The sequence below is a fragment of the Oncorhynchus keta genome, chromosome 28 (assembly GCF_023373465.1).
Source record: "Oncorhynchus keta strain PuntledgeMale-10-30-2019 chromosome 28, Oket_V2, whole genome shotgun sequence".
NCBI classification, from domain to species: domain Eukaryota; kingdom Metazoa; phylum Chordata; class Actinopteri; order Salmoniformes; family Salmonidae; genus Oncorhynchus; species Oncorhynchus keta.
In genome coordinates this window covers 28,322,396-28,344,353 of record NC_068448.1, presented here as the reverse complement: position 1 = coordinate 28,344,353, position 21,958 = coordinate 28,322,396, and the positions used below count along the sequence as shown (strand labels likewise).

Here is a 21,958-nt window from a genome sequence, read left to right as displayed (position 1 = left end):
GTTGATTTCATGTTGAATTCATGTTAGTTGATAACTCAGCGAAATGTACATAAAAAGTAGACGTTGAACTGATGATGTCTGTGCCCAGTGGAAGGCCAACAAATAAAATAGACAATAGCCTACATGTAGGCCTATCCAGGTGTGGACTGGAACCAGAAAACATCCTTGGCATTTCTAATACACCTGACCATTTCATCCCCTTTGAGGCCCCCACACCAGCAAATGTTTCTCCTTGAGGCCCCCCGCATCGGCCCATTTTATTCCTTGAGGCCCCCATTATTCACCAGATCATTATTATTTTGTGCAAAAAACCCAAGTCAGACAGGCCCACTTGTCTAAAAATGGACCAGCCCATCTGGCATTTGCCCAAAATACCACAAAACCATTCCACCCCTGGACCTATGGTCTTGAAAAGGCACTCTCATTCCAAGGATTTTAGTGCTGAAAGTCAGTGGCCCTCAGATAAGGCTCCATAATTAACTGCATTTCTTAGTTTTAATTGTCTAGATAATTATACATCTCCATCAGTTAATTTCAAAGCTGAACGTTTAAATTCTTCCTTATATTGTTTGACATTTTAAAGACTCTCTTCACTTTTTGCAAGATTGTCTAGTTTGCCATAAAATGTAAAGATATGACAAAATGGGCAGCTTTCCAGAGCAATGACGTTTGGCCAGAGCTCTTACGCCTATTGCTATTCGAAGTGTCTTGAAAGACGGTTAAGAAATAAGGGAGTGAACACTGGAGTGGAGGGGGGGTCAGAGCGAAGAACCGACTAGAATGCTCGCGCTTTTTAACTTGCGCGCACTAACTCACGGAGGCTACCAGAGCAACCAACAGACAACATTTGATCTGTGGGAAATATTACAAGAATGTAATGTTCCAGAAAAGCGGAAACAAAACGGGAAAGTCTCGGTGAAAGTGAGAATTTGGGATATGAAGCTTCAAGCCGCAATTTATAGCCTAAGTATCCTGAATGGAAGGCTCATTACCATTTCAGTTGGAGCGACGGTTCAGGAAATGAACACATTTTTGGAGGAAACCCTATTGATATCATCATAATTATTTCTACCGAAATTGATCACAATAAACACTTGAGATGGAGAATCGGATTTTGTTTACTTGTATACTGGTTGGAATGTTCCTGCGGAAATCCTGTGGTCAAAACTCAGCAACTGAAGAAGGTGAGTATTGCAGGTGGTGGCCGATGGTCGAGTGGTGGGGTGACTGAGAGACTAGGGAGGAGAAGTCAGAGTATCTCCGACTGGTGTTATTATATTAAAGGCACAATACTTGTATCATCTGTCATATAGTTTCTACAACTTTTACAGTAATATACACTGAGTATACAAAGCATTAAGAACACCTGCTCTTTCCAATGACATAGACTGACCAGGTGAAAGCTATGATCCAAGCTATGATCCCTTATTCATGTCACTTGTTAAATCCACTTCAGTCAGTGTAGATGAAGGGGAGGAGACAGGTTAAAGAAGGATTTTTAAGCCTTTTCTGACATGTGTGCCATTCAGAGGGTGAATGGGAAATACAAAATATTTTAAGTGCTGTTGGGTTTTTCACGCTCAACAGTTTCCGGTGTGTATCAAGAATGGTCCACCACCCAAAGGACATCCAGCTAACTAGACACAACTGTGGGAAGCATTGAAGTCAACATGGGTCATCATCCCTGTAGAATGCTTTTGAAACCTTGTAGAGTCCATGCCCCGAAGAATTGAGGCTGTTCCGTTGGCCAATATAAGGAAGGCATTCCTAATGTTGGTATACTCAGTGTATGTTGATATCTGTTCCTGACTTTAACACTATGTGAAATTGTTGTGCTTATTATTACATGCGATGTAAATTAAAACAAATGATTGATTATAACACCATTACTAATTACTGAATGCTTGTTACAACCATGCATGTGGTAGTTAGAGCTCATAACATATACTGTAATGGTGAAAACTAAACTTGCTGGTGAGTCAGTTCCATCTGTCATTGGTCTGTCTTTATGACTCAGTGTAAGTATACAGTGGACAGACAGAACATTAGACTTCTCACACAGACTTCCATCTATAGAGAATAGACAGGCTTTGACTAACATAGCTTAATTACTTTCTATGCGTCTCACTCAAACATAGAAATCAGTTGCGGTCAGTGCCGTTGTTGCATGTTGGAAGACTGTCATTCATGTTCCATTCAACCCAGTTCAATGTAACATCGATAGGTTTGGGCTACTACATGATACTCAAGTTTTCCCTATATCCATCATAAGGTTGCTACAACCTTGCCTATGAATAAAAGTTTACAACGTAGGTGCACACAGGTTGAGAGAAAAACAGACAGTGACATATGGCCAGACAGTGACACATTCAATACAGCCTTACACACTCTTGCCTGTATCTAGCTTATCTAGGGTGTAATCATTAGTCCAACAGTTGCAAATGAGAGTTTATGTTAGACAAATGTAGCTATATTTTAAATCTCCGTTTCATTTGCATCCGTTTAAGAAATGTTTTTCAACAGAATCGGCAGAATGAATACACCCCTAATCACTTTCATAGTAGCCACAATGTATTCATTCTAGCCTCTATGCACTCTCCTCCTCTCACATTTTCCCTTTGTTTGTGGACTTCAATGAACAATACATCAGCTGTATGTGACCAGGTTAAAAAAACTTTCCAAGCCAAACCATGTCATAACCGCAACACACAGCCTACATCATTGTCTCCATATTAGCTAAAGTAACGTCCTAGTCAACATAGCTAATATAACTAATGTGTTAGTAAACCCACTACAATCATGCAGTAATGCTACAGTGTATAGTCAGTAAGTATTTAGACCGGCAGGCCCTTAGTTACTCAAACCTCTGTTTGAGGTGTTTGAGTAACTAAACTATCCAGCTGCATTTGCTAGCTAAGTAAGTTAAACTGAAAATGAAATAAAAAGATCTCTCTTTCTCTCTCTCTCTTGCTTCGCCTTCATTTTTGAAGAAATGAATTTGTTGAAAACTGTTCAACTATTATATTTCTCTCTCTTTGAGTCAACTACTCACCATATTTTATGCACTACAGTGCTAGCTCGCTGTAGCTTATGCTTTCAGTACTAGATTAATTCTGTGATCCTTTGATTGGGTGGACAACATGTCAGTGCATGCTGTAAGAGCTCTGATAGGTTGGAGGACGTCCTCCGGTGTCATAATTACTGTGTAAGTCTATGGAAGGGGGTGAGGACCAAGAGCCTCCAAGGTTTTATATTGAAGTCAATGTACCGAGAGGAGAATGGAAGCTAGCTGTCCTCCGGCTACACCATGGTGCTACCCTACAGAGTGCTGTTGAGGCTACTGTGTTTTAATCAATTATTTGGTCATGTGAATATATTTAGTATAGTTTTATCTAAAAAGTATAACTTTTTCAATGTTTTACAATTTTTATTTTTATTAAATTCACTGAGGAGGATGGTCCTCCCCTTCCTCCTCTCAGCAGCCTCCACTAATAGAAATGCTTTTAATACTAAAGACTGGCAGAGAATCACAGATGATCCAGGTTTGATCCCCTGTGATGATGTATTTTGATCCTACTTATAGCCTACTGATGGTGATATAACCACATGATGTTTTAGAACCAAGAAGAGCTGTGGAGGAGGCCTTTTCTAAGACATCTGAGCTGTGTGTGTGTGTGCGCGCACATGCAAGAATACATGCATACGTGTGTGTGTGTATGTATGTGTGTGTGTGTGTGTGTGTGTGTGTGTGTGCATGTGTGAAGCAGGTCTAAAAGGTTATTGTCAGTTACTCCCATGCCCATGAAGGCTCTGTGGTTTCATAATTTACATTCAGTGTGTAACCACTAATATACGGTATTTGTCAAGCTTGTTCAGGGTGTACTGTAAACCTAACACCGCAATAAAGCTAATACTAATGTACAAGACAGTTCAGACCCAAACAGTTGGTTTACAGTAAACATAGAGACCAGAGAGACACAGACAGAACTACAGTTTACTGGGGCTTAACATTAGAGGCCATATGTGCAGTGTAACTGTAGCCCCTCCCTCTTAGAGAGCTGGAGTACAAAGTCCAGATGTGTGTGTGTGCATGCGTGCTTGTGTGCATGCTTGAGTGTACACTCTTCTTTCAACACTACACTCTTATCAGTACAGTGACCACACATCGAGTGTCAAATTGAAGCGTTAAGAAATTCATTGCTAAGGGCCCAAAGAAAATAATGATATTCCAAAGCACTCAACGCTAGAAAATGAACATGGCACGTCTCTCTCACTATCCCTCTCTCTCTCTCGCTCTCTCGCTCTCTTTCTCTCTCTCTGTATATGGGTATACGTCTACTACCAAACATTCCTCTTCTTCTCACAAATGGAAGTGCCAATACACACCTCCCCCTTAACATTTCTCTCTCTATCCCCACCTCCAACGTACCCTCCTCCTTATAACACCAATATAAGGAGTTCCTACAGTTCTCCCCCTCTCCCCCTCACCCCTTCTTACCCACTCTCTCTCTCTCTCTTTAATGAGAAGCACTGTTCCCTGCTACTGTTATGAAATATGGAACATTTGTAAAATGTTGCCTAGTCTAAATGTTATGACAGCATTTTCATCCATCCCTCATCTGGCCACCACTCCTCTGATCTAGCTCACTTCTTCATCCCTTATTTTAGGTTGGCCTGTTTGTTTTGATCTGGTCTTATTGCTGTAATTACTTGTTTTCCACTCATTTCCTTTCTACAGACAGTTCACACCTCTCCACACATTTTTTCTCTTTTCATTTTGTTTCAGTTTCTCCCGCTTTCAGACTTATGGCATTTTCTATAAAGGTTTTAATGACTGTGGGATAGTGTTGTTCCAAAGAGGTGGATGGTGAGGGGGAGATTCTTTATGTGTGTGTGTGTGTGTGTGTGTGTGTGTGTGTGTGTGTGCGTGCGTGCGTGCGTGCGTGCGTGCGTGCGTGCGTGCCAGTGTGTGCACACTCACATACTGAACAGAAGGAGGACCACTGGAAAAAGTCAAGGGAGGGAGAAGGAATCAGAGAGAGAGTGAGAAAAGAGAGAGAAAGTTGAAAATAGTAGTGGGTTTTCCCACAGATGCTCCACACAGTCTCAGTGAGTTCTGGGATTGTACTTATCCCTGTAAATGTTTGGCTGGCTATCATTAATAATTAGTTTGCTTCTCTACGGTAAGTTTGTGGGTAAGCAAATAACTATACCACATTGTTTCCCTATTTCCCACATACACTAATTGTAGTGTATCTCACACATCTACTATAAGCACTATGCTTATAGAAAGTTCCCCATCATGAAGACCCACACTGGTGTAAATATTGCTTAACTCTGGGAGTATTTAATTCTCAACAGTATGCTGTGACTTATTCAGTTATTAATTTTCACATAATATTAGCATTATATTCTATAGCTATAGCCTATAGATATGAATCTATATTCTATATACCCTATATCTGTAAAAATCTAGTGTCCACCATCTTTAACGCTCTCCTTTCCTTTTCTCTCAGTGTTGAACTGCTGTGAGGGCGACATCCTCTTCCTATTGGACTCCTCAGGCAGCGTCTCATCCTATGAGTACTCCCGCATGCTGGGCTTCCTGTCCGAGCTCCTCCTCCCCTTCTCATTGGGCGAGGACCAGGTGAGGGTGGGGCTACTGCAGGTGGGCACCCAACCCCGCCTCGAGTTTGGCTTTGACGCCCACAATACCCAATCTGGCCTCCAGGAGGCACTGGGGAACACCAAGGCTCTGAGGGGCGACACCAATACAGAGGAGGCCCTCAGGATGGCCAAGGACTGGGTGCTGAAGCCTGGAGGGGCCAGGGGGGCCAGGGCAGAGCTACCCAGGGTTCTAGTGTGGCTGACGGACGGGGTGAAGCCGGGTGATGTGATTGGACCAATGGAGGAGCTGAGAGAGGAGGGCGTAGCCGTTCTGGTGATCTCCACGGGCCACGGGAACTACCAGGTGCTGCGGCAGGTGGTCACCCCACCTGTGGAGTCACACCTGTACTTTGTGGACATCGACGATATGAGTATCATCACCGAGGACCTGAGGGATGCCATTATTGGTGAGTGTGTGTGTGTCTAATTTGATTCCTCAATTGACAGCAATTGACATGGACCTGACCCCTTCTTTTGAGTTCTACTCTAGACTTTGCTACTGTACAAATGCATTTCTCCATTCTACTCCTTTATCACATACCCACTCCTAGAGACTGTGAGACACAGAGGGATGCAGAGACAGTGTATGCTAGACTGTAATGAGAGAGGGGGGGCTATTAATAAAGAAATGATCCTACCATGCCCCTCTATGGTGCCAGAGATATATAGAGGGTATTTCTCTGGTCAGATAGAGTAGCAGTCATATGGACGCAATCACTTCCAGTAAACATATGTAGCTCTAAGACAGGATGCATACTGTAGTGATGGGCAGACGCATAGTGTAAATACAGGTTCTTTACGACACAGAAGGAGAAATCCATGGTCCCTCTAGCGAGTGCCTGAAGTTTCTATCCTCTGACACTGAAACCTTTCTTGGGTTTGCTATTTGTTACAGAAGTATCTTCAGAACTGGGTTGTCTATTTTGAGGGGGTTTATGGCATACATTGTGAATGCATTGGGGAACCCACAGTCTGTGTGTCTATCTGAGCTTCTCTCTTTCATCCTTCTCTCTTTTTTGCCATCTTGTTCTGGTTATCCAAGGATAAATGCTCACCAGTGAGAGAAAGGAATCCGCACACTGTGATAATATGGTCGTAAAGGTGTTTAGGCAAGAGGAGGCTGGTGAAGGGAGGGTGGCTCAAGTAATAGCTGGAATGGAATGAATGGAACGGTATACCGCCATTGTCCCAATATACTGTTCCATTCATTCAATTTCAGCCATTACAATGAGCATGTCCTTCAATTTAAAGTGGAGTTTTATATTTCACCAGTGTTTCAGTCCTCCGATCTCGTTCTGTCTCTCCTCTAACAGAGATCCTCTGGGCTGAACGGCTCCAGGTGCGAGATGTGTCCACAGACAGCGCTGTGCTGCAGTGGCGACCGGTTCTGGCCGGATTGAACGGTTATTATGACATCCGGTTTGGACCGGCTCCCAGTGGGGGAGTAGTTGGAGGAGGAGCAGGGGGGCCTGGTACCAGCCCCAGTACCAGCGGTGGCCAGTACCAGAGACTCACCCAGCCAGGGGACTCTAGCACGGCCAGGCTGACGGGACTAAAGCCAGACACCACCTACACAGCCACACTGACTCCTGAGTCCAACCTGCAGGTGCTCAACCCCCTCTCCGTCACCTTCACCACTAAGCCAGGTAAGAGGTGGCATGTTTACATTTGACATTTACAACATTTACATTGTTAATTGTAACAATGTTGGCTCAGTTGGTTGGGATATTATATCTTTGGGGTAGTGTCCAGCATGGGCACACTGTATACCGAATATTCTGAAGCCACATTTGACAAAAGCACCTGGTAAATCACCAGATAATATATATATTTTAATATTATATTATTACATATAACTTATCGTCTCCTCAGAGGTGTTGAGCCCAGCCGTGGTGACGGTGTCGGACTCAGAGGCCAATAGTGTGAGGGTGAGCTGGGGTCCTCTGCAGCCAGAGTCTGTCCAGAGCTTCCAGGTGGAGTACTCAGCGCTCCCGGGGGGGAAGCTCCACATGACTACTGTGGGCCGGGGGCAGAACTCCACCATGCTGACCAACCTCCAGCCAGACACCCAGTACTTGGTCACCGTGAGCGCCCGTCACTCCTATGGCCAGGAGAGGGCCATGTCTGTCAAAGTGTGCACTGAGGAGGGTAAGGAGCATATAGCATTAAGGATATGTTCTTAGGCACAGATGCGGTATGGGATTAGCCTCAAAGTCTTTAAACTGAAGCAATAAAATGGGAAAATGCTAAATGCACTATTACCCTTCACATACCACTGTACAGATGCAGCACGTAGGCCTTTTTCTCTCTCTCTCAATTTAATTTCAATTGCTTTATTGGCATGACGTAACAATGTATATATTGCCAAAGTGTACTTTGGAAAATTAATCCCATCCCTACCTCCCTCCCTTCTCAGTGAGGCCGGATCTTGCAGACCTGCGGCTGACCACGGTGGGCAGTGACTCTGTGCAGGTGGACTGGAAAGCCAGCATGGACGGCCTCAGGGGCTACTGGCTCACCTGGGAGGGACAGGACGGCCACGGCTCTACCACCGCCCAGCGCTCCTCCTTCTACCTGCCCCCCAACTTACTGTCCACACGTCTGACACACCTGCCCCCCGCCACCAGAGTGTGTGTGTGGCCTGTATACCGGACGACACGCGGGAAGGGCCTCTGCTGCACGGCCCAGTTTCATTCAGGTGAGAGAACGGGCCGCCGCCATTTTGAATGAGGATGTGAACCCTTCAGCACTGTTGGTTGGGGTCAGTTAATATCAGTTGTGTTCAGTTGGTCAATTGGAGCAAACATGGATATTTTAAAGGCATGTTCAATTGGATCCTAGAATTGGCGCTTTTGAATCCATCCAAGCCAACTCTTTGTTTCGATGAAGAGGTAGCCTTTTTATTGCCCATATTACAACATTGATTCACTGGTAGTATGTCGCCAGGACTCCTGAGAGTTGTTTTAACAACTCCAAAATAGTTGTTAATAGTTGTTCCTATAAAAAAATGTATGAGCCTAATAGTAAAGGCATGTAATTTAACTGTCAAAATACATTTTGATTACCTTTTAATTTGGCATGAACTTTACCAGTCATGATGTTGTCATCTTATTGTCAAACAAATTACTTCAAAAAGTAGGGTACATGCATATGTTCGTCCACTCGTCTAAAATACATTCAGCAACCCAACAGTGCACTGTGCACTTGCGCCATTTGATGAATGGAAAGAGACATCTGTTAGAAAGTTGGTTGCAATTTCAGTTTAGTCCACCAGAAAAGACAGAACAAATAATACAACAACTATTGTGATTAAACGCAAATATACTAACTCATTGTAAATCTTTGTAAATGATATCATAAATATAATTGGTGGAGTTATGTCACACATGCACCTAACAAAAATATATGGAATTGTCTGCTCTACACAAAATTACAATCAACTAATTGCAGCATTAACGCAAAAAACGAAAGAGGCAAGTGGAATGGGGAAAAAGTTTGGAACTTGTTTGGGCAGCCGTGCATTACAGCCGTGCATTACGGCTGCCCAAAGGTGGCTCCCCTGCCTGTTCGTTTCTTGATTTATGTTTCTTTAAGCCTGTTAGGTCCGCCTAGGTTTGTGCAGGATTGTTACTCTGTTGGTTGTGGATGTGTTTGCGTGTTTGTTGTCTCCAGACTGTTTTGTCCTGTGTTTGGGCTGGTCTGTTTCATGCGCCCTGTAGATTGGCGTGAACGTTTGGTGCTGGAGAATAAATATTACGATTTACCGAACCCTCTGCTCTCTGCGCCTGACTCCAACCCACCACTCCTCGTAAACTCTGACATAAAGACCAACATTAGTTTAAGGAAATTGTGATAACTAAAAAAGTATACCACTTTCATTTAAGGACCAAAAAATTGACAGCTGTGTCATATAGATTGCAAAATATTTGGGAAGTGATTTTTGATCTACCGATTCCATGGCACGTTTTATGAACTGATATTGCTGCGAAGAGACAATCAATACATCATTTGTTTTGGTACTGTCCATATATAGCTTGTTTTCGGTCGCAGGTCCAGGGATGGCCGAAGAATTGCAACATTTACCTGGAGCTAACTCTGCAGATAGCACTACTCGGTGATTTGAAAAGTCATAGTCAATCGATCAATAATGTAATAATACTTTTAGCAAAAATGTTTTGTTAATTTACAATCTGTAGAAACTATGAGAATAGAAGGGATCAGAACTTTTATTTATTTTTCAAGTAACAGACACATCTCAACATCAACTGTTCAGAGGAGACTTTGTGAATCAGGCCTTCATGGTCAAATTGTTGTAAAGAAACCACTACTAAAGGACACCAATGAGAAGAAGATATGTGAGATTTTTGGTTCCAACCGCCGTGTCTTTGCGAGCGCAGAGTAGGTGAACGGATGATCTCCACATGTGTAGTTCCAACCGTGAAGCATGGAGGAGGTGATGGTGTGGGGGTGCTTTGTTGGTGACACTGTCAGTGATTTATTTACAATTCAAGGCACACTTAACCAGCATGGCTACCACATCATTCTGCAGCGTCACGCCATCCCATCTGGTTTGCGCTTAGTGGGACTATCATTTGTTTTTCAACAGGACAATGACCCAACTCACCTCCAGGCTGTGTAAGGAGAGTGATGGTGTGCTGCATCAGATGACCTGGCCTCCACAATCACCCAACCTCAACCCAATTGAGATGGTTTGGGATGAGTTGGACCGCAGAGTGAAGGAAAAGCAGCCGACAAGTGCTTAGCATATATGGTGAACTCCTTCAAGATAGTTGGAAAAGCATTCCAGGTGAAGCTGGTTGAGAGAATGTCAAAAATGTGCAAAGCTGTCATCAAGGCGAAGGGTGGCTTCTTTGAAGAATCTCAGATATAAAATATATTTGGATTTGTTTAACACTTTTTGGGTTACTACATGATTCCATGTGTTATTTCATAGTTTTGATTTCTTCACCGTTATTCTACCATGTAGAAAATAGTAAAAATAAATAAAAACCCTTGAATGAGTAGGTGTGTCCAAACTTTGGACTGGTACTGTATTCAGATCCCTTTACTTTTTCCAAATGTTGTTACGTTACAGCCTTATTCTGAAATTGATTAAATAAAAACCTTATTTATTTAAGTATTCAAACCCTTTGCTATGAGATTCAAATAAAATAAAATGAAAATGTATTTGTCACATACAGTGGGGAGAACAAGTATTTGATACACTGCCGATTTTGCAGGTTTTCCTACTTACAAAGCATGTAGAGGTCTGTCATTTTTATCATAGGTACACTTCAACTGTGAGAGACGGAATCTAAAACAAAAATCCAGAAAATCACATTTTATGATTTTAAAGTAATTAATTTGCATTTTATTGTATGACATAAGTATTTGATCACCTACCAACCAGTAAGAATTCTGGCTCCCACAGACCTTTTTCTTTAAGAAGCCCTCCTGTTCTCCACTCATTACCTGTATTAACTGCTAACTGCACCTGTTTGAACTCGTTACCTGAATAAAAGACACCTGTCCACACACTCAATCAAACAGACTCCAACCTCTCCACAATGGCCAAGACCAGAGAGCTGTGTAAGGACATCAGGGTTAAAATTGTAGACCTGCACAAGGCTGGGATGGGCTACAGGGCAAAAGGCAAGCAGCTTGGTGAGAAGGCAACAACTGTTGGCACAATTATTAGAAAATGGAAGAAGTTCAAGACCAATTCAGTTTGTCCGTGATGTGTACGCCGAGGAACTTAAAACTTACTACCCTCTCCACTACTGTCCCGTTGATGTGGATAGGGGGGTGCTCCCTCTGCTGTTTCCTGAAGTCCACAATCATCTCCTTTGTTTTGTTGACGTTGAGTGTGAGGTTATTTTCCTGACACCACACTCCGAGGGCACTCACCTCCTCCCTGTAGGCCGTCTCGTCGTTGTTGGTAATCAAGCCTACCACTGTAGTGTCGTCCGCAAACTTGATGATTGAGTTGGAGGCGTGCATGGCCACGCAGTCGTGGGTGAACAGGGAGTACAGGAGAGGGCTCAGAACGCACCCTTGTGGGGCCCCAGTGTTGAGGATCAGCGGGGTGGAGATGTTGTTACCTTCCCTCACCACCTGGGGGCGGCCCGTCAGGAAGTCCAGTACCCAGTTGCACAGGGCGGGTTGAGACCCAGGGTACTATGGAGGGTACAATGGTGTTAAATGCTGAGCTGTAGTCGATGAACAGCATTCTCACATAGGTATTCCTCTTGTCCAGATGAGTTAGGGCAGTGTGGTTGCGATTGCTTCGTCTGTGGACCTATTGGGGCGGTAAGCAAATTGGAGTGGGTCTAGGGTGTCAGGTAGGGTGGAGGTGATATGGTCCTTCACTAGTCTGTCAAAGCACTTCATGATGACGTGAGTGCTACGTAGTCGTTTAGCTCAGTTACCTTAGCTTTCTTGGGAACAGGAACAATGGTGGCCATCTTGAAGCATGTGGGAACAACAGACTGGTATAGGGATTGATTGAATATGTCCGTAAACACACCAGCCAGCTGGTCTGCGCATGTTCTGAGGACGCGGCTGGGGATGCCGTCTGGGCCTGCAGCCTTGCGAGGGTTAACACGTTTAAATGTTTTACTCACGTCGGCTTTAGTGAAGGAGAGTCCGCAGGTTTTGGTTGCAGGCCGTGTCAGTGGCACTGTCTTGTCCTCAAAGCGGGCAAAACATTTATTTAGTCTGTCTGGGAGCAAGACATCCTGGTCCGCGACAGGGCTGGTTTTCTTTTTGTAGTCTGTGATTGACTGTAGACCCTGCCACATACCTCTTGTGTCTGAGCCGTTGAATTGCAACTCTACTTTGTCTCTATACTGACGCTCAGCTTGTTTGATTGCCTTGCGGAGGGAATAGCTACACTGTTTGTATTCGGTCATGTTTCCGGTCACCTTGCCCTGGTTAAAAGCAGTGGTTTGCACTTTCAGTTTCACGCGAATGCTGCCATCAATCCACGGTTTCTGGTTTGGGAATGTTTTAATCATTGCTATGGGTACGACATCGTCAATGCACTTTCTAATGAACTCGCTCACCGAATCAGCGTATTCATCAATGTTGTTGTTTGACGCAATGCGGAACATATCCCAGTCCACGTGATCAAAGCAATCTTGAGGCATGGAATCAGAATGGTCGGACCAGCGTTGAACAGACCTGAGCGCGGGAGCTTCTTGTTTTTGTTTCTGTCTGTAGGCTGGAAGCAACAAAATGGAGTCGTGGTCAGCTTTTCCGAAAGGAGGGCGGGGGAGGGCCTTATATGCGTCGCGGAAGTGAGAATAGTAATGATCCAGGGTTTTACCAGCCCTGGTTGCGCAATCGATATGCTGATACAATTTAGGGAGTCTTGTTTTCAGATTAGCCTTGTTAAAATCGCCAGCTACAATGAATGCAGCCTCAGGATATGTGGTTTCCAGTTTGCATAGAGTCAAATAAAGTTTGTTCAGGGCCATCGATGTGTCTGCTTGGGAGGGAATATATACGGCTGTGATTATAATCGAAGAGAATTCCCTTGGTAGATAATGCGGTCGACATTTGATTTTGAGGAATTCTAAGTCAGTTGAACAGAAGGACTTGAGTTCCTTTATGTTGTTATGATCACACCACGTCTCGTTAATCATAAGGCATACCCCCCCCGCCCCTCTTCTTACCAGAAAGATGGTTGTTTCTGTCAACGCGATGCGTGAAGAAGCCAGCTGGCTGCACCGACGCCGTTAGCGTCTCTCGAGTGAGCCATGTTTCTGTGATGCAAAGAACGTTACAGTCTCTGATGTCTTTCTGGAATGCTACCCTTGCTCGGAATTCATCAACCTTGTTGTCAAGAGACTGGACATTGGCGAGTAGTATGCTAGGGAGCGGTGCGCGATGTGCCCGTCTCCGGAGCCTGACCAGAGGACCGCTTCGTTTGCCTCTTTTATGACGTCGTTGTTTTGAGTCATCAGCTGGGATCCAATCCATTGTCCTGGGTGGAAGGCAGAACAAAGGATCCGCTTCGGGAAAGTCATATTCCTGGTTGTAATGATGGTGAGTTGACGTTGCTCTTATATTCAGTAGTTCCTCCCGACTGTATATAATGAAACCTAAGATTACCTGGGCTACCAATGTAATAATAACAATAACACGTAAAAAAACAAAATACTGCATAGTTTCCTAGGAACTCGAAGCGAGGCGTCCATCTCTGTCCACGCTGGAAGTCGATCCGAGATTCAAGTTGAGCTCAGGTGCATCCTGTTTCCATTGATCATCCTTGAGATGATTCTACAACTTGATTGGAGACCTCCTGTGGTAAATTAAATTGATTGGACATGATTTATAAAGGCACACAACTGTCTATAAAAAGGTCCCACAGTTGACAGTGCATGTCACAGAAAAAAACCAAGCCATGAGGTCAAAAGAATTGTCCATAGAGCTCCGAGACAGGATTGTGTCAAGGCACAGAATGGAAGAAGTTTGGAACCACCAAGACTCTTTCTAGAGCTGGCTGCCAGGCCAAACTGAGCAATCGGGGAAGAAAGTTTTTGGTCAGGGAGGTGACCAAGGACCCGATGGTCACTCTGACAGAGCTCTAGAGTTCCTCTGTGCAGATGGGAGAACCTTGCAGAAGGACAACAATCTCTGCAGCACTCTACCAATCAGGGCTTTATGGTAGTGGCCAGACGTAAGCCACTCCTCAGTAAAAGGCACATGACAGCCCACTTGGAGTTTGCCAAAAAGCACCTAAAGGACTCTCAGACCATGAGAAATAAGATTCTCTGGTCCAATGAAACCAAGATTGAACTCTTTGGCCTGAATGCCAAGAGTTCATGCTTCACGTTGGAGGAGACCTGGCACCACCCCAACGTGAAGCATGGTGGTGGCAGCATCATCATCATGCTGTGGGGATGTTTTTCAGCGGCAGGGACTGGGAGACTAGTCAGGATCGAGGCAAAGATTAACGGAGTAAATTACAGAGATCCTTCATGAAAACCTGCTCCAGAGCACTCAGGACTTCAGACTGGGGCGAAGGTTCACCTTCCAACAGGACAACAACCCTAAGCACACAGCCAAGACAACGCAGGAGTGGCTTTGCGACAAGTCTCTGAATGTCCTTGAGTGGCCCAGCCAGAGCCCAAACTTGAACCCGATCGAACATCTCTGGAGAAACCTGAAAATAGCTGTGCAGCAACGCTCCCCATCCAACCTTACAGAGCTTGAGAGGATCTGCAGAGAAAAATGTGAGAAACTCCCCAAATACAGGTGTGCCAAGCTTGTTGCATCATACCCAAGAAGACTGGAGGCTGTAGTCGCTGCCAAAGATGCTTCAACAAAGTACTGAGTAAAGGGTCTGAATACTTATGTAAATGTGATATTTCCGTTTTTTAATTATTTATAAAATTGCAAACCTTTCAAAAAGCCTGTTTTTGCTTTGTATTTAATTAAGGTGAGATTGTGTGTTGATTGATGAGGGGGAAAAACGATGTAATCCATTTTAGAATAAGGCTGTCACGTAACAAAATGTGGAAAAAGTCAAGGGGTCTGAATACTTCCCGAAGGCACCGTATATATATATATATATATATATTTACCTAACATATATGGGGGATTGGAAATTATGCAGACAATTATATTGATGGAAGCTACAATATATCTGCAATATTAAACCTGATCTGCCCCCTAAACAAAACAAAAACCCCAAAAAAGTATAATTACGTTCGGCGTCTTGCTGAAGAAATGACCTTTTTTTGTAGAAAGAGAAGTTGGGACACCTGAAAAGGGGCTGAGATTAGGGGACTGTCCTGGGATGACAAATGCAGCCACATGGGGAAAAAAAATGTAAACCATGAGACAGAGGTAGGGGTGTGTGTTTAATTTGGAATAAGCTTTCATTTGAATATTTACCACTGTACCAGTACAAATTACATTTGAAACAAATAGGAGAATGGTTAAATAAGTATTATTTAGAGACCCCCCCTCCAAGTTAGACTTTGTTGCATCTAGTTCATGTCTCATTCTAGGGGTCTAAGACCCCAACTGGGCCCTCTGTAATTAGCACTCTGCCAATAGATTCTGTCTGACCCCAAAGTAACCACACCAAAAAGTAGTTGTGGTTATGGCTACTGGGGTTTCCATGGCAACTAACTAACAGTGTTCATTACAGTTTGATATGGTATGCCTCTTGGCTTGCTACTGGGAAGGTCTGGTGTGAGGTTTTAATGTGCGTCTGTTTCCTTCTGCCTTTCAGATGCATCGGCTTGGGGCCACAGATCATAATATTGCTGAGTTTAACAGGCACTGTACTATGACAAGGATGGAGGGAAGAAGGAGAAGAACAGATAGAAGAACAATACATCTGAACTTGCATCCCTCTCTCAGTTCATTCTATCCTCTCTGGACATCATCCACAATACACGAGGCCTTTGGCTTACAAAGCACTTGTGTTTAATAGATACTGATACAATACATATAGGCTTACTATACTATAAAACTGTTGCTCTATTAGTCAGCACCCTAACTGAACTGTGGGTTGCTATCTTCTGCAATGCAGATTTTCACATATTAATACTAAAACCTGTAATCATACTTAAAACATTTGTTTGTTTGACTGTTTGTTTTTGATATGATCTTAAGATAGAGGTTGGCCAAGCATAGCAGTCTAGATCAAGCTAATTCTGGTTTGCGGTATCATAAAAGATGTAGTTTTAATCAAAAAGATTAACGTACAGTAACACATTTTTCTAGTGCACAGAGAGCAACTATGCAATATACTTTCAATGTTTCCCAAGGCACCCACCCGTAATATTTTGGAACATTGAATAAATAAGTGCTCAAACTCAGCTTAGACTTTAATTGAAGGGCAAGTGAACACAGAACCCTTAATAACAGAGAGGAACTCCTTTGAACTAATTACAAATCCCAAACAGATTCTCTACGTGGCTACACAGATAAAACTACAGATAGATGTTCTACTCGTGAGATGTTGCAGATGTGCTTTTGATAAAGGATGGTCACTGATATTTTCCAGGATTGTTGACTCATCACCACCAACACTTATACATGGAGGTATTGGCAAACTGTTACATTGGATGATGCTGTATTCAGTCATACAGGTTGGCCATTGAACCAGGGGGCATACAGTGGGTATCATAAGTATTCATACCCCTTGACTTCTTCCACATTTTGTTGTTTTACAAAGTGGGATTAAAATGGATTTAATTGTCTTTTTTTGTCAACAATCTACTCAAAATAATATGTTATTGTGGAAGAAAAATTCAAACATTTGTAAAAAAAATACAGTAATATATCTTGATTAGATACATATTCAACCCCCTCAGTCAGTACATGTTAGAAGCACCTTTGGCAGTGATTACAACTGTGAGTCTTTCTGGGTAAATCTCTAAGAACTTTGCATACCTGGATTGTACAATATTTGCACATTATTCTTCTTAAAATTCTTCAATTTGCAAGTCTTGCCATAGATTTTCAAGATGATTTAAGTCAAAACTGTAACGAGGCCACACAGTAACATTCAATGTAATCTTGGTAAGCAACTCCAGTGTATATTTTGGCCTTGTGTTTTAGGTTTTTGTCCTGTGAAAGTTGAATTTGTCTCCCAGTGTCTGTTGGAATGAAGACTGAACCAGGTTTTTGATAGAGGAATTAAATTCCTATATGTTTAATACCCAATTAAATTAATACACTCAGCCCATTTCTAAGGATTTGTAAGAAACTTATTAGCATAAAATGGGCGGAGACAAGTCTCAAAATCAAGCACTAGCGTTTATTCTCGAGAGTATTGAACATGATACAATTTACAACAGGTTATAAACTGAAAATTACGTCATTAGGTTTCGAACTGTCCCGTCTCTCCTCCACTCCGGTACAATGGCAGTATAGTTCTCAAGCCTTCCTACATCGTCTCTCACCAATTTAGATTATTTATGACCAAGCCAAGGTCTTCCTGTGTAGATAAGCATTCTAGCCAGTCTGACGATAGATTCATTCGTTTCTACCAAGGAACAGACAGTCATTGTTCTAATTCTTGATTATAATTACACACATTATTTTCAGTACTAGGATTAAAAGAATATTCATAGATCTATACAGTAACATAATAGTATTCTGATTAGTCAGTCCTGATTGAAATGTATACATAATTAGCCATTATTGATATTAAAAAATCCCTTAACATATCCACCCAATGATTAAATGTTATACATCCAATCACACATCCAGTTTTATTAAAATATTAAAAAGCATACATCTATTTTTATTAGAAATATTTCTTGTTATCAAAATACCTTCTAACATAAACCAATACTTGCATTCACCCTGACTGTTTTTAGGCCTACATCAGAATCATAACTCTTCTTATCAGGATTTTCGTTACAATCTTCATCGAAACAAGATACAACCTAACATCTCTAAATATCAAAATGGTCTAATCAAGACCTAAGTTCCTCGCATATGAAGAATCAGGATTCAGTCATCTATTTAGGTTTGAGGCATGTATTCATCATTCCACTGGTCAGATCTTGGAATCAGTCCGTACCGCACCATCTGTTTTCTCATTGATTTCTCCAGAGTCCTGGAAATGAGACCTCATACACAGGGAATTAGACAAAAGCTACACAAAACTAAAACAGTCACACAGGTGAAGGTAGCCCATAACACAGTGATCATAACATTTTTCAATTTTCCAAACATACTATCAAACCAATTAGTCAGAGAAGTATCCACCCCAGAGTTTTCTGCCAACTCGTTAGCCAGGGTGGTCAAACCAGCTAAGGCTTTGGTCACTGATTCGTCCGGAGCTGTGCCATCGGGGAACAAACCACCCACTCTCACCCTTTCCAGCCAACAAACATATCCAATACTATCCTATGTAAATTCTATTGTTAAAAGTTCCAGACGGAGCACTCTCTCTCTCTCTTCTACCTGGCTCTAGGTCTTTGTGTTTGATAAGGGGAAAGGCATGCCTAACTGCACTAGTTGCACAACTACCGGTCCAATCAGTAGGCAGGTTAGGCCCCAGTCTCACACCTCCACAAACCACCAGACATCCGTTCTAGGCCTTTTATCTTACTAAAGTCCTCAGACCCAGGTCCCTCATTGTCTTGTCAACTGTAACATTCTCTGTCCTATTGCATGTTCTTACTTCCCCTACATCCCATCCGTTTGTGATGTAGCGAGCCATACAATAATAATGTCCTCCTGTAACTGTGAAAGGGGGAAGCCTGGATGCGATGGACACATCGAAGGGAAGGGAAACCTAAAATAATGCAGATCAATGCAACTGTCATCGTCTGGCTTCTCCGGCCTTCAAGAACAGCTTTACCATACAGGCCATTCCCCTGGGTGAATCAATTCCATCAAATGGAAAGGGGATGGTAGTCAGCTGAGGTTTGGCTGTGGCACAGGCATAACATTCTTCTTTAGCTACTGATATGGCTGTATAGTGGATCCAAAGGTTAGAATCCCCATTACCAGTTTCTACCTCAATCACTTCATTCAGATCTTTCGTCTTCACTATCTTCACCGGCCCTTGGCTCTGGACTACTCTGCTGTCAGTGTCTGTTGTGTCAGGTACTCTGCTTGTATTCCTGCTGACGATAGAGTTACCACCTGGCCTAACCTCCTCTACCCGTAACCGTACTAGGGTGTCGACCGAAAACTGTTAAAATCCAACATACCATAACCCTAGATCCTCTTTCATTACTTTTTTAATGATAAGGCGTATCTCCAGATTACAGTCAAAAACTCTCACCTTCACTATACTCCACCTTCTTCCATACTTGGTGAGTGAATTCATAGAGCCCTCTCTCTCCGTATGAGCTATGACCTGTGTCCACGACCAACATGGGGACCTGCACCGATATATACCATAATGGCTCAGAGTAGTACACTGCCATGTAGTTAGAGACCCCATTTGGTCTACATAAAACTCCATTGAGACATCCTTCCCAACCTCTACTCTTAACTTCCTGTCTACCCAGATCTAGGGATCTCTTATGCTTGTTTGGAACAAAATCCTCATCGTCTAAACCATGGGTCAAATTACCACTCTCCGCATACTCAGGTGGGACGTGGTGTATCAGGAATATGGCTCCCACGATAAGACAGCACTCCGGTGAAGCCCCACCCTTTTCCCGGAAAACATATCAGCAGCAAGAGGCCAAGACACACTTTCACTTATATGAACGCTCACAGCAGGGAAAGGTTGGGTAAAAGGGAAGTCTTCAGTAGGAGTGTAACCCCCGTATCCTGTTGATTACGGTTCTGCTCCTACCCCTATGATTGTTCGTCAGTGTCAATGTGTCCTACCCTCTTACAATGTGTGATATGCTACCCAAATTGCTCTTTCAGCTATCCTCATCTTGTAGGCAGTCACCAGGAGTACTTGGTATGGCCCCACCCACCGTGCTGCTTCCCGTCTATCCTCATCGCGTAGGCAGTCACCAGGAGTACTTGGTTTGGCCCCACCCACCGTGCTGCTTCCCGTCTATCCTCATCGCGTAGGCAGTCACCAGGAGTACTTGGTTTGGCCCCACCCACCGTGCTGCTTCCCGTCTATCCTCATCGCGTAGGCAGTCACCAGGAGTACTTGGTTTGGCCCCACCCACCGTGCTGCTTCCCGTCTATCCTCATCGCGTAGGCAGTCACCAGGAGTACTTGGTTTGGCCCCACCTACCGTGCTGCTTCCCGTCTATTCTCCTCGGGGACTGAATTGAGTGAATCACCTTATCCTGTAGTTCACCTGTAGTGCATAAATCTTGGACATACAGGTTTGGTTAACAAACAGTTTCTCATATGTTCTATCTGATTATATCTTTAACTTCTATGCCTACTTGTTAGCTAAAAAAAAAATATATAGATTTTTATTATTAGTACCGAGGAGTATTTTTGTTTGCTCATACAGGATCAATAAAGGCCTAGTTAAATATTTGTGTGATTTTTTAAAATGTATTTATTTATCAGGGTGTGATGCAGCACCCCTACTTCCAGCAGCTATGATATATTTGTAGTGACTGGGTGTATTCATACAGCATCCAAAGTGTAATAACTTCACCATGCTCAAAGGGATATTCAATATCTGCTTTTGTTTTACCCATCTACCAATAGGTGCCCTTCTTTGTGAGGCATTGGAAAACCTCTCTGGTCTTTGTGGTTGAATCTGTGTTTGAAATTCACTGCTCAACTGAGGGATTTTTTGTATGTGGGGTACAGGGATGAGGTAGTCATTCAAAAATAATGTTAAACACTATTATTGAGTCCATGCAACTTATTATGTGACTTGTTAAGCCTAAATTTACTCCTGAACTGATTTACGCTTGCCTAAACAAAGGGGGTGAATACTTATGCAACAACTAGATTTTAGTTATTTAATTTGTAAACATTTGTAAAATTGTATTTTCACTTTGACATTATAGAGTATCTTGTGTAGATCACCATTACATCTATTTCAATCCCTTTGTAACACAACAACATTTAAAAAATCTAAAGGGGATGAATACTTATGATACCCACTGTAGGTCTGCAGAGGAAATATAAATGAGTCTACCAAATACCTTTGACCATGTTCATACTGTACTGTGTGTAGATCTGTTCACAGTATCTGGCTCTGTTTACTGCTGGTCTCTGCTGCCTCCCTGTGGAAGTTGTACTGATGTGTTTCAGATCTACATTTTTAAATGCGTTCAAGGTTCTAGGTTGGTTCATATTCAATAAATTGGGAGTTGTACATCAGTTAAGACACAGGGACTGAATGTTTTTGACTATTTATTGAGGATCGGGATGCTGATTGGAGGAATTCATTAAGGAAGGGTTGATAACAAAAGGGATTGCAGAAATTAGGATGAACATGAATCAGATGTATGCCCCGCCTTTGCTGATTGGCGAGGGAAAGCGATTGGTTGGAAATTGAGGTTTTCAAAGAATGAGTCTTATTTCATGGCCCTCACAATATTCTAATTTTCTCTTCTCCCTCTTTGCCATTTACGCCTCCTGCTTTTTTTCTTTTGTTGCTTCCTTATTTTCTTCTGCCTCTTCCTTCTTCTCATTCAATTGTTTTTTTCTCTTCAGCTCTCTTTTTTGCCTCCTACTGCACTTACTTCTTTTCCTCCTCCTTTTCCCACACTATCCTTATCTTATATTTTCTCCCTCTCTTTATCCCTCATTCTCTGTTTCTCCCAACACCTTTTCTCCTCCTTTCCCATTATCACCTGTTCTGTCTTTTTGCCCTTTCTTCCCTGCTTTTGCCTTCTGCTGCAATTTCTTGAGGATCTGCTGT

The 21,958-nt window shown here is 42.9% G+C and overlaps 1 protein-coding gene across 2 annotated transcripts; it reads left to right on the top strand.

Annotated features, from left to right (window-relative positions):
• Positions 1-750: 750 nt before the first annotated feature.
• Positions 751-21,423, top strand: vwa1 (von Willebrand factor A domain containing 1). 2 transcript variants are annotated; one of them, XM_035740570.2, is made up of 6 exons: positions 751-1,184; positions 5,517-6,074; positions 6,981-7,313; positions 7,540-7,815; positions 8,084-8,365; positions 10,274-10,689. In XM_035740570.2, exons 1-6 carry the CDS (start codon positions 1,100-1,102, stop codon positions 10,279-10,281), a joined length of 1,542 nt encoding a protein of 513 aa, XP_035596463.1. In that variant the 5' UTR covers positions 751-1,099; the 3' UTR covers positions 10,282-10,689. The 2 variants fall into 2 exon arrangements, with proteins under 2 accessions (XP_035596463.1, XP_035596462.1); XM_035740569.2 differs by lacking the exon at positions 10,274-10,689 and adding an exon at positions 15,914-21,423 and having other exon boundaries at positions 752-1,184.
• The last annotated feature ends 535 nt before the right edge of the window (positions 21,424-21,958 follow it).

Excerpts from the sequence above, each read along its gene's own strand:
- vwa1 (XM_035740569.2), top strand. The coding sequence starts at position 1,100 with ATGGAGAATCGGATTTTGTTTACTTGTATACTGGTTGGAATGTTCCTG. Across the intron at positions 7,314-7,539 it reads CACCTTCACCACTAAGCCAG|AGGTGTTGAGCCCAGCCGTG; the intron begins GTAAGAGGTGGC and ends TCGTCTCCTCAG. Across the intron at positions 7,816-8,083 it reads CAAAGTGTGCACTGAGGAGG|TGAGGCCGGATCTTGCAGAC; the intron begins GTAAGGAGCATA and ends CTCCCTTCTCAG.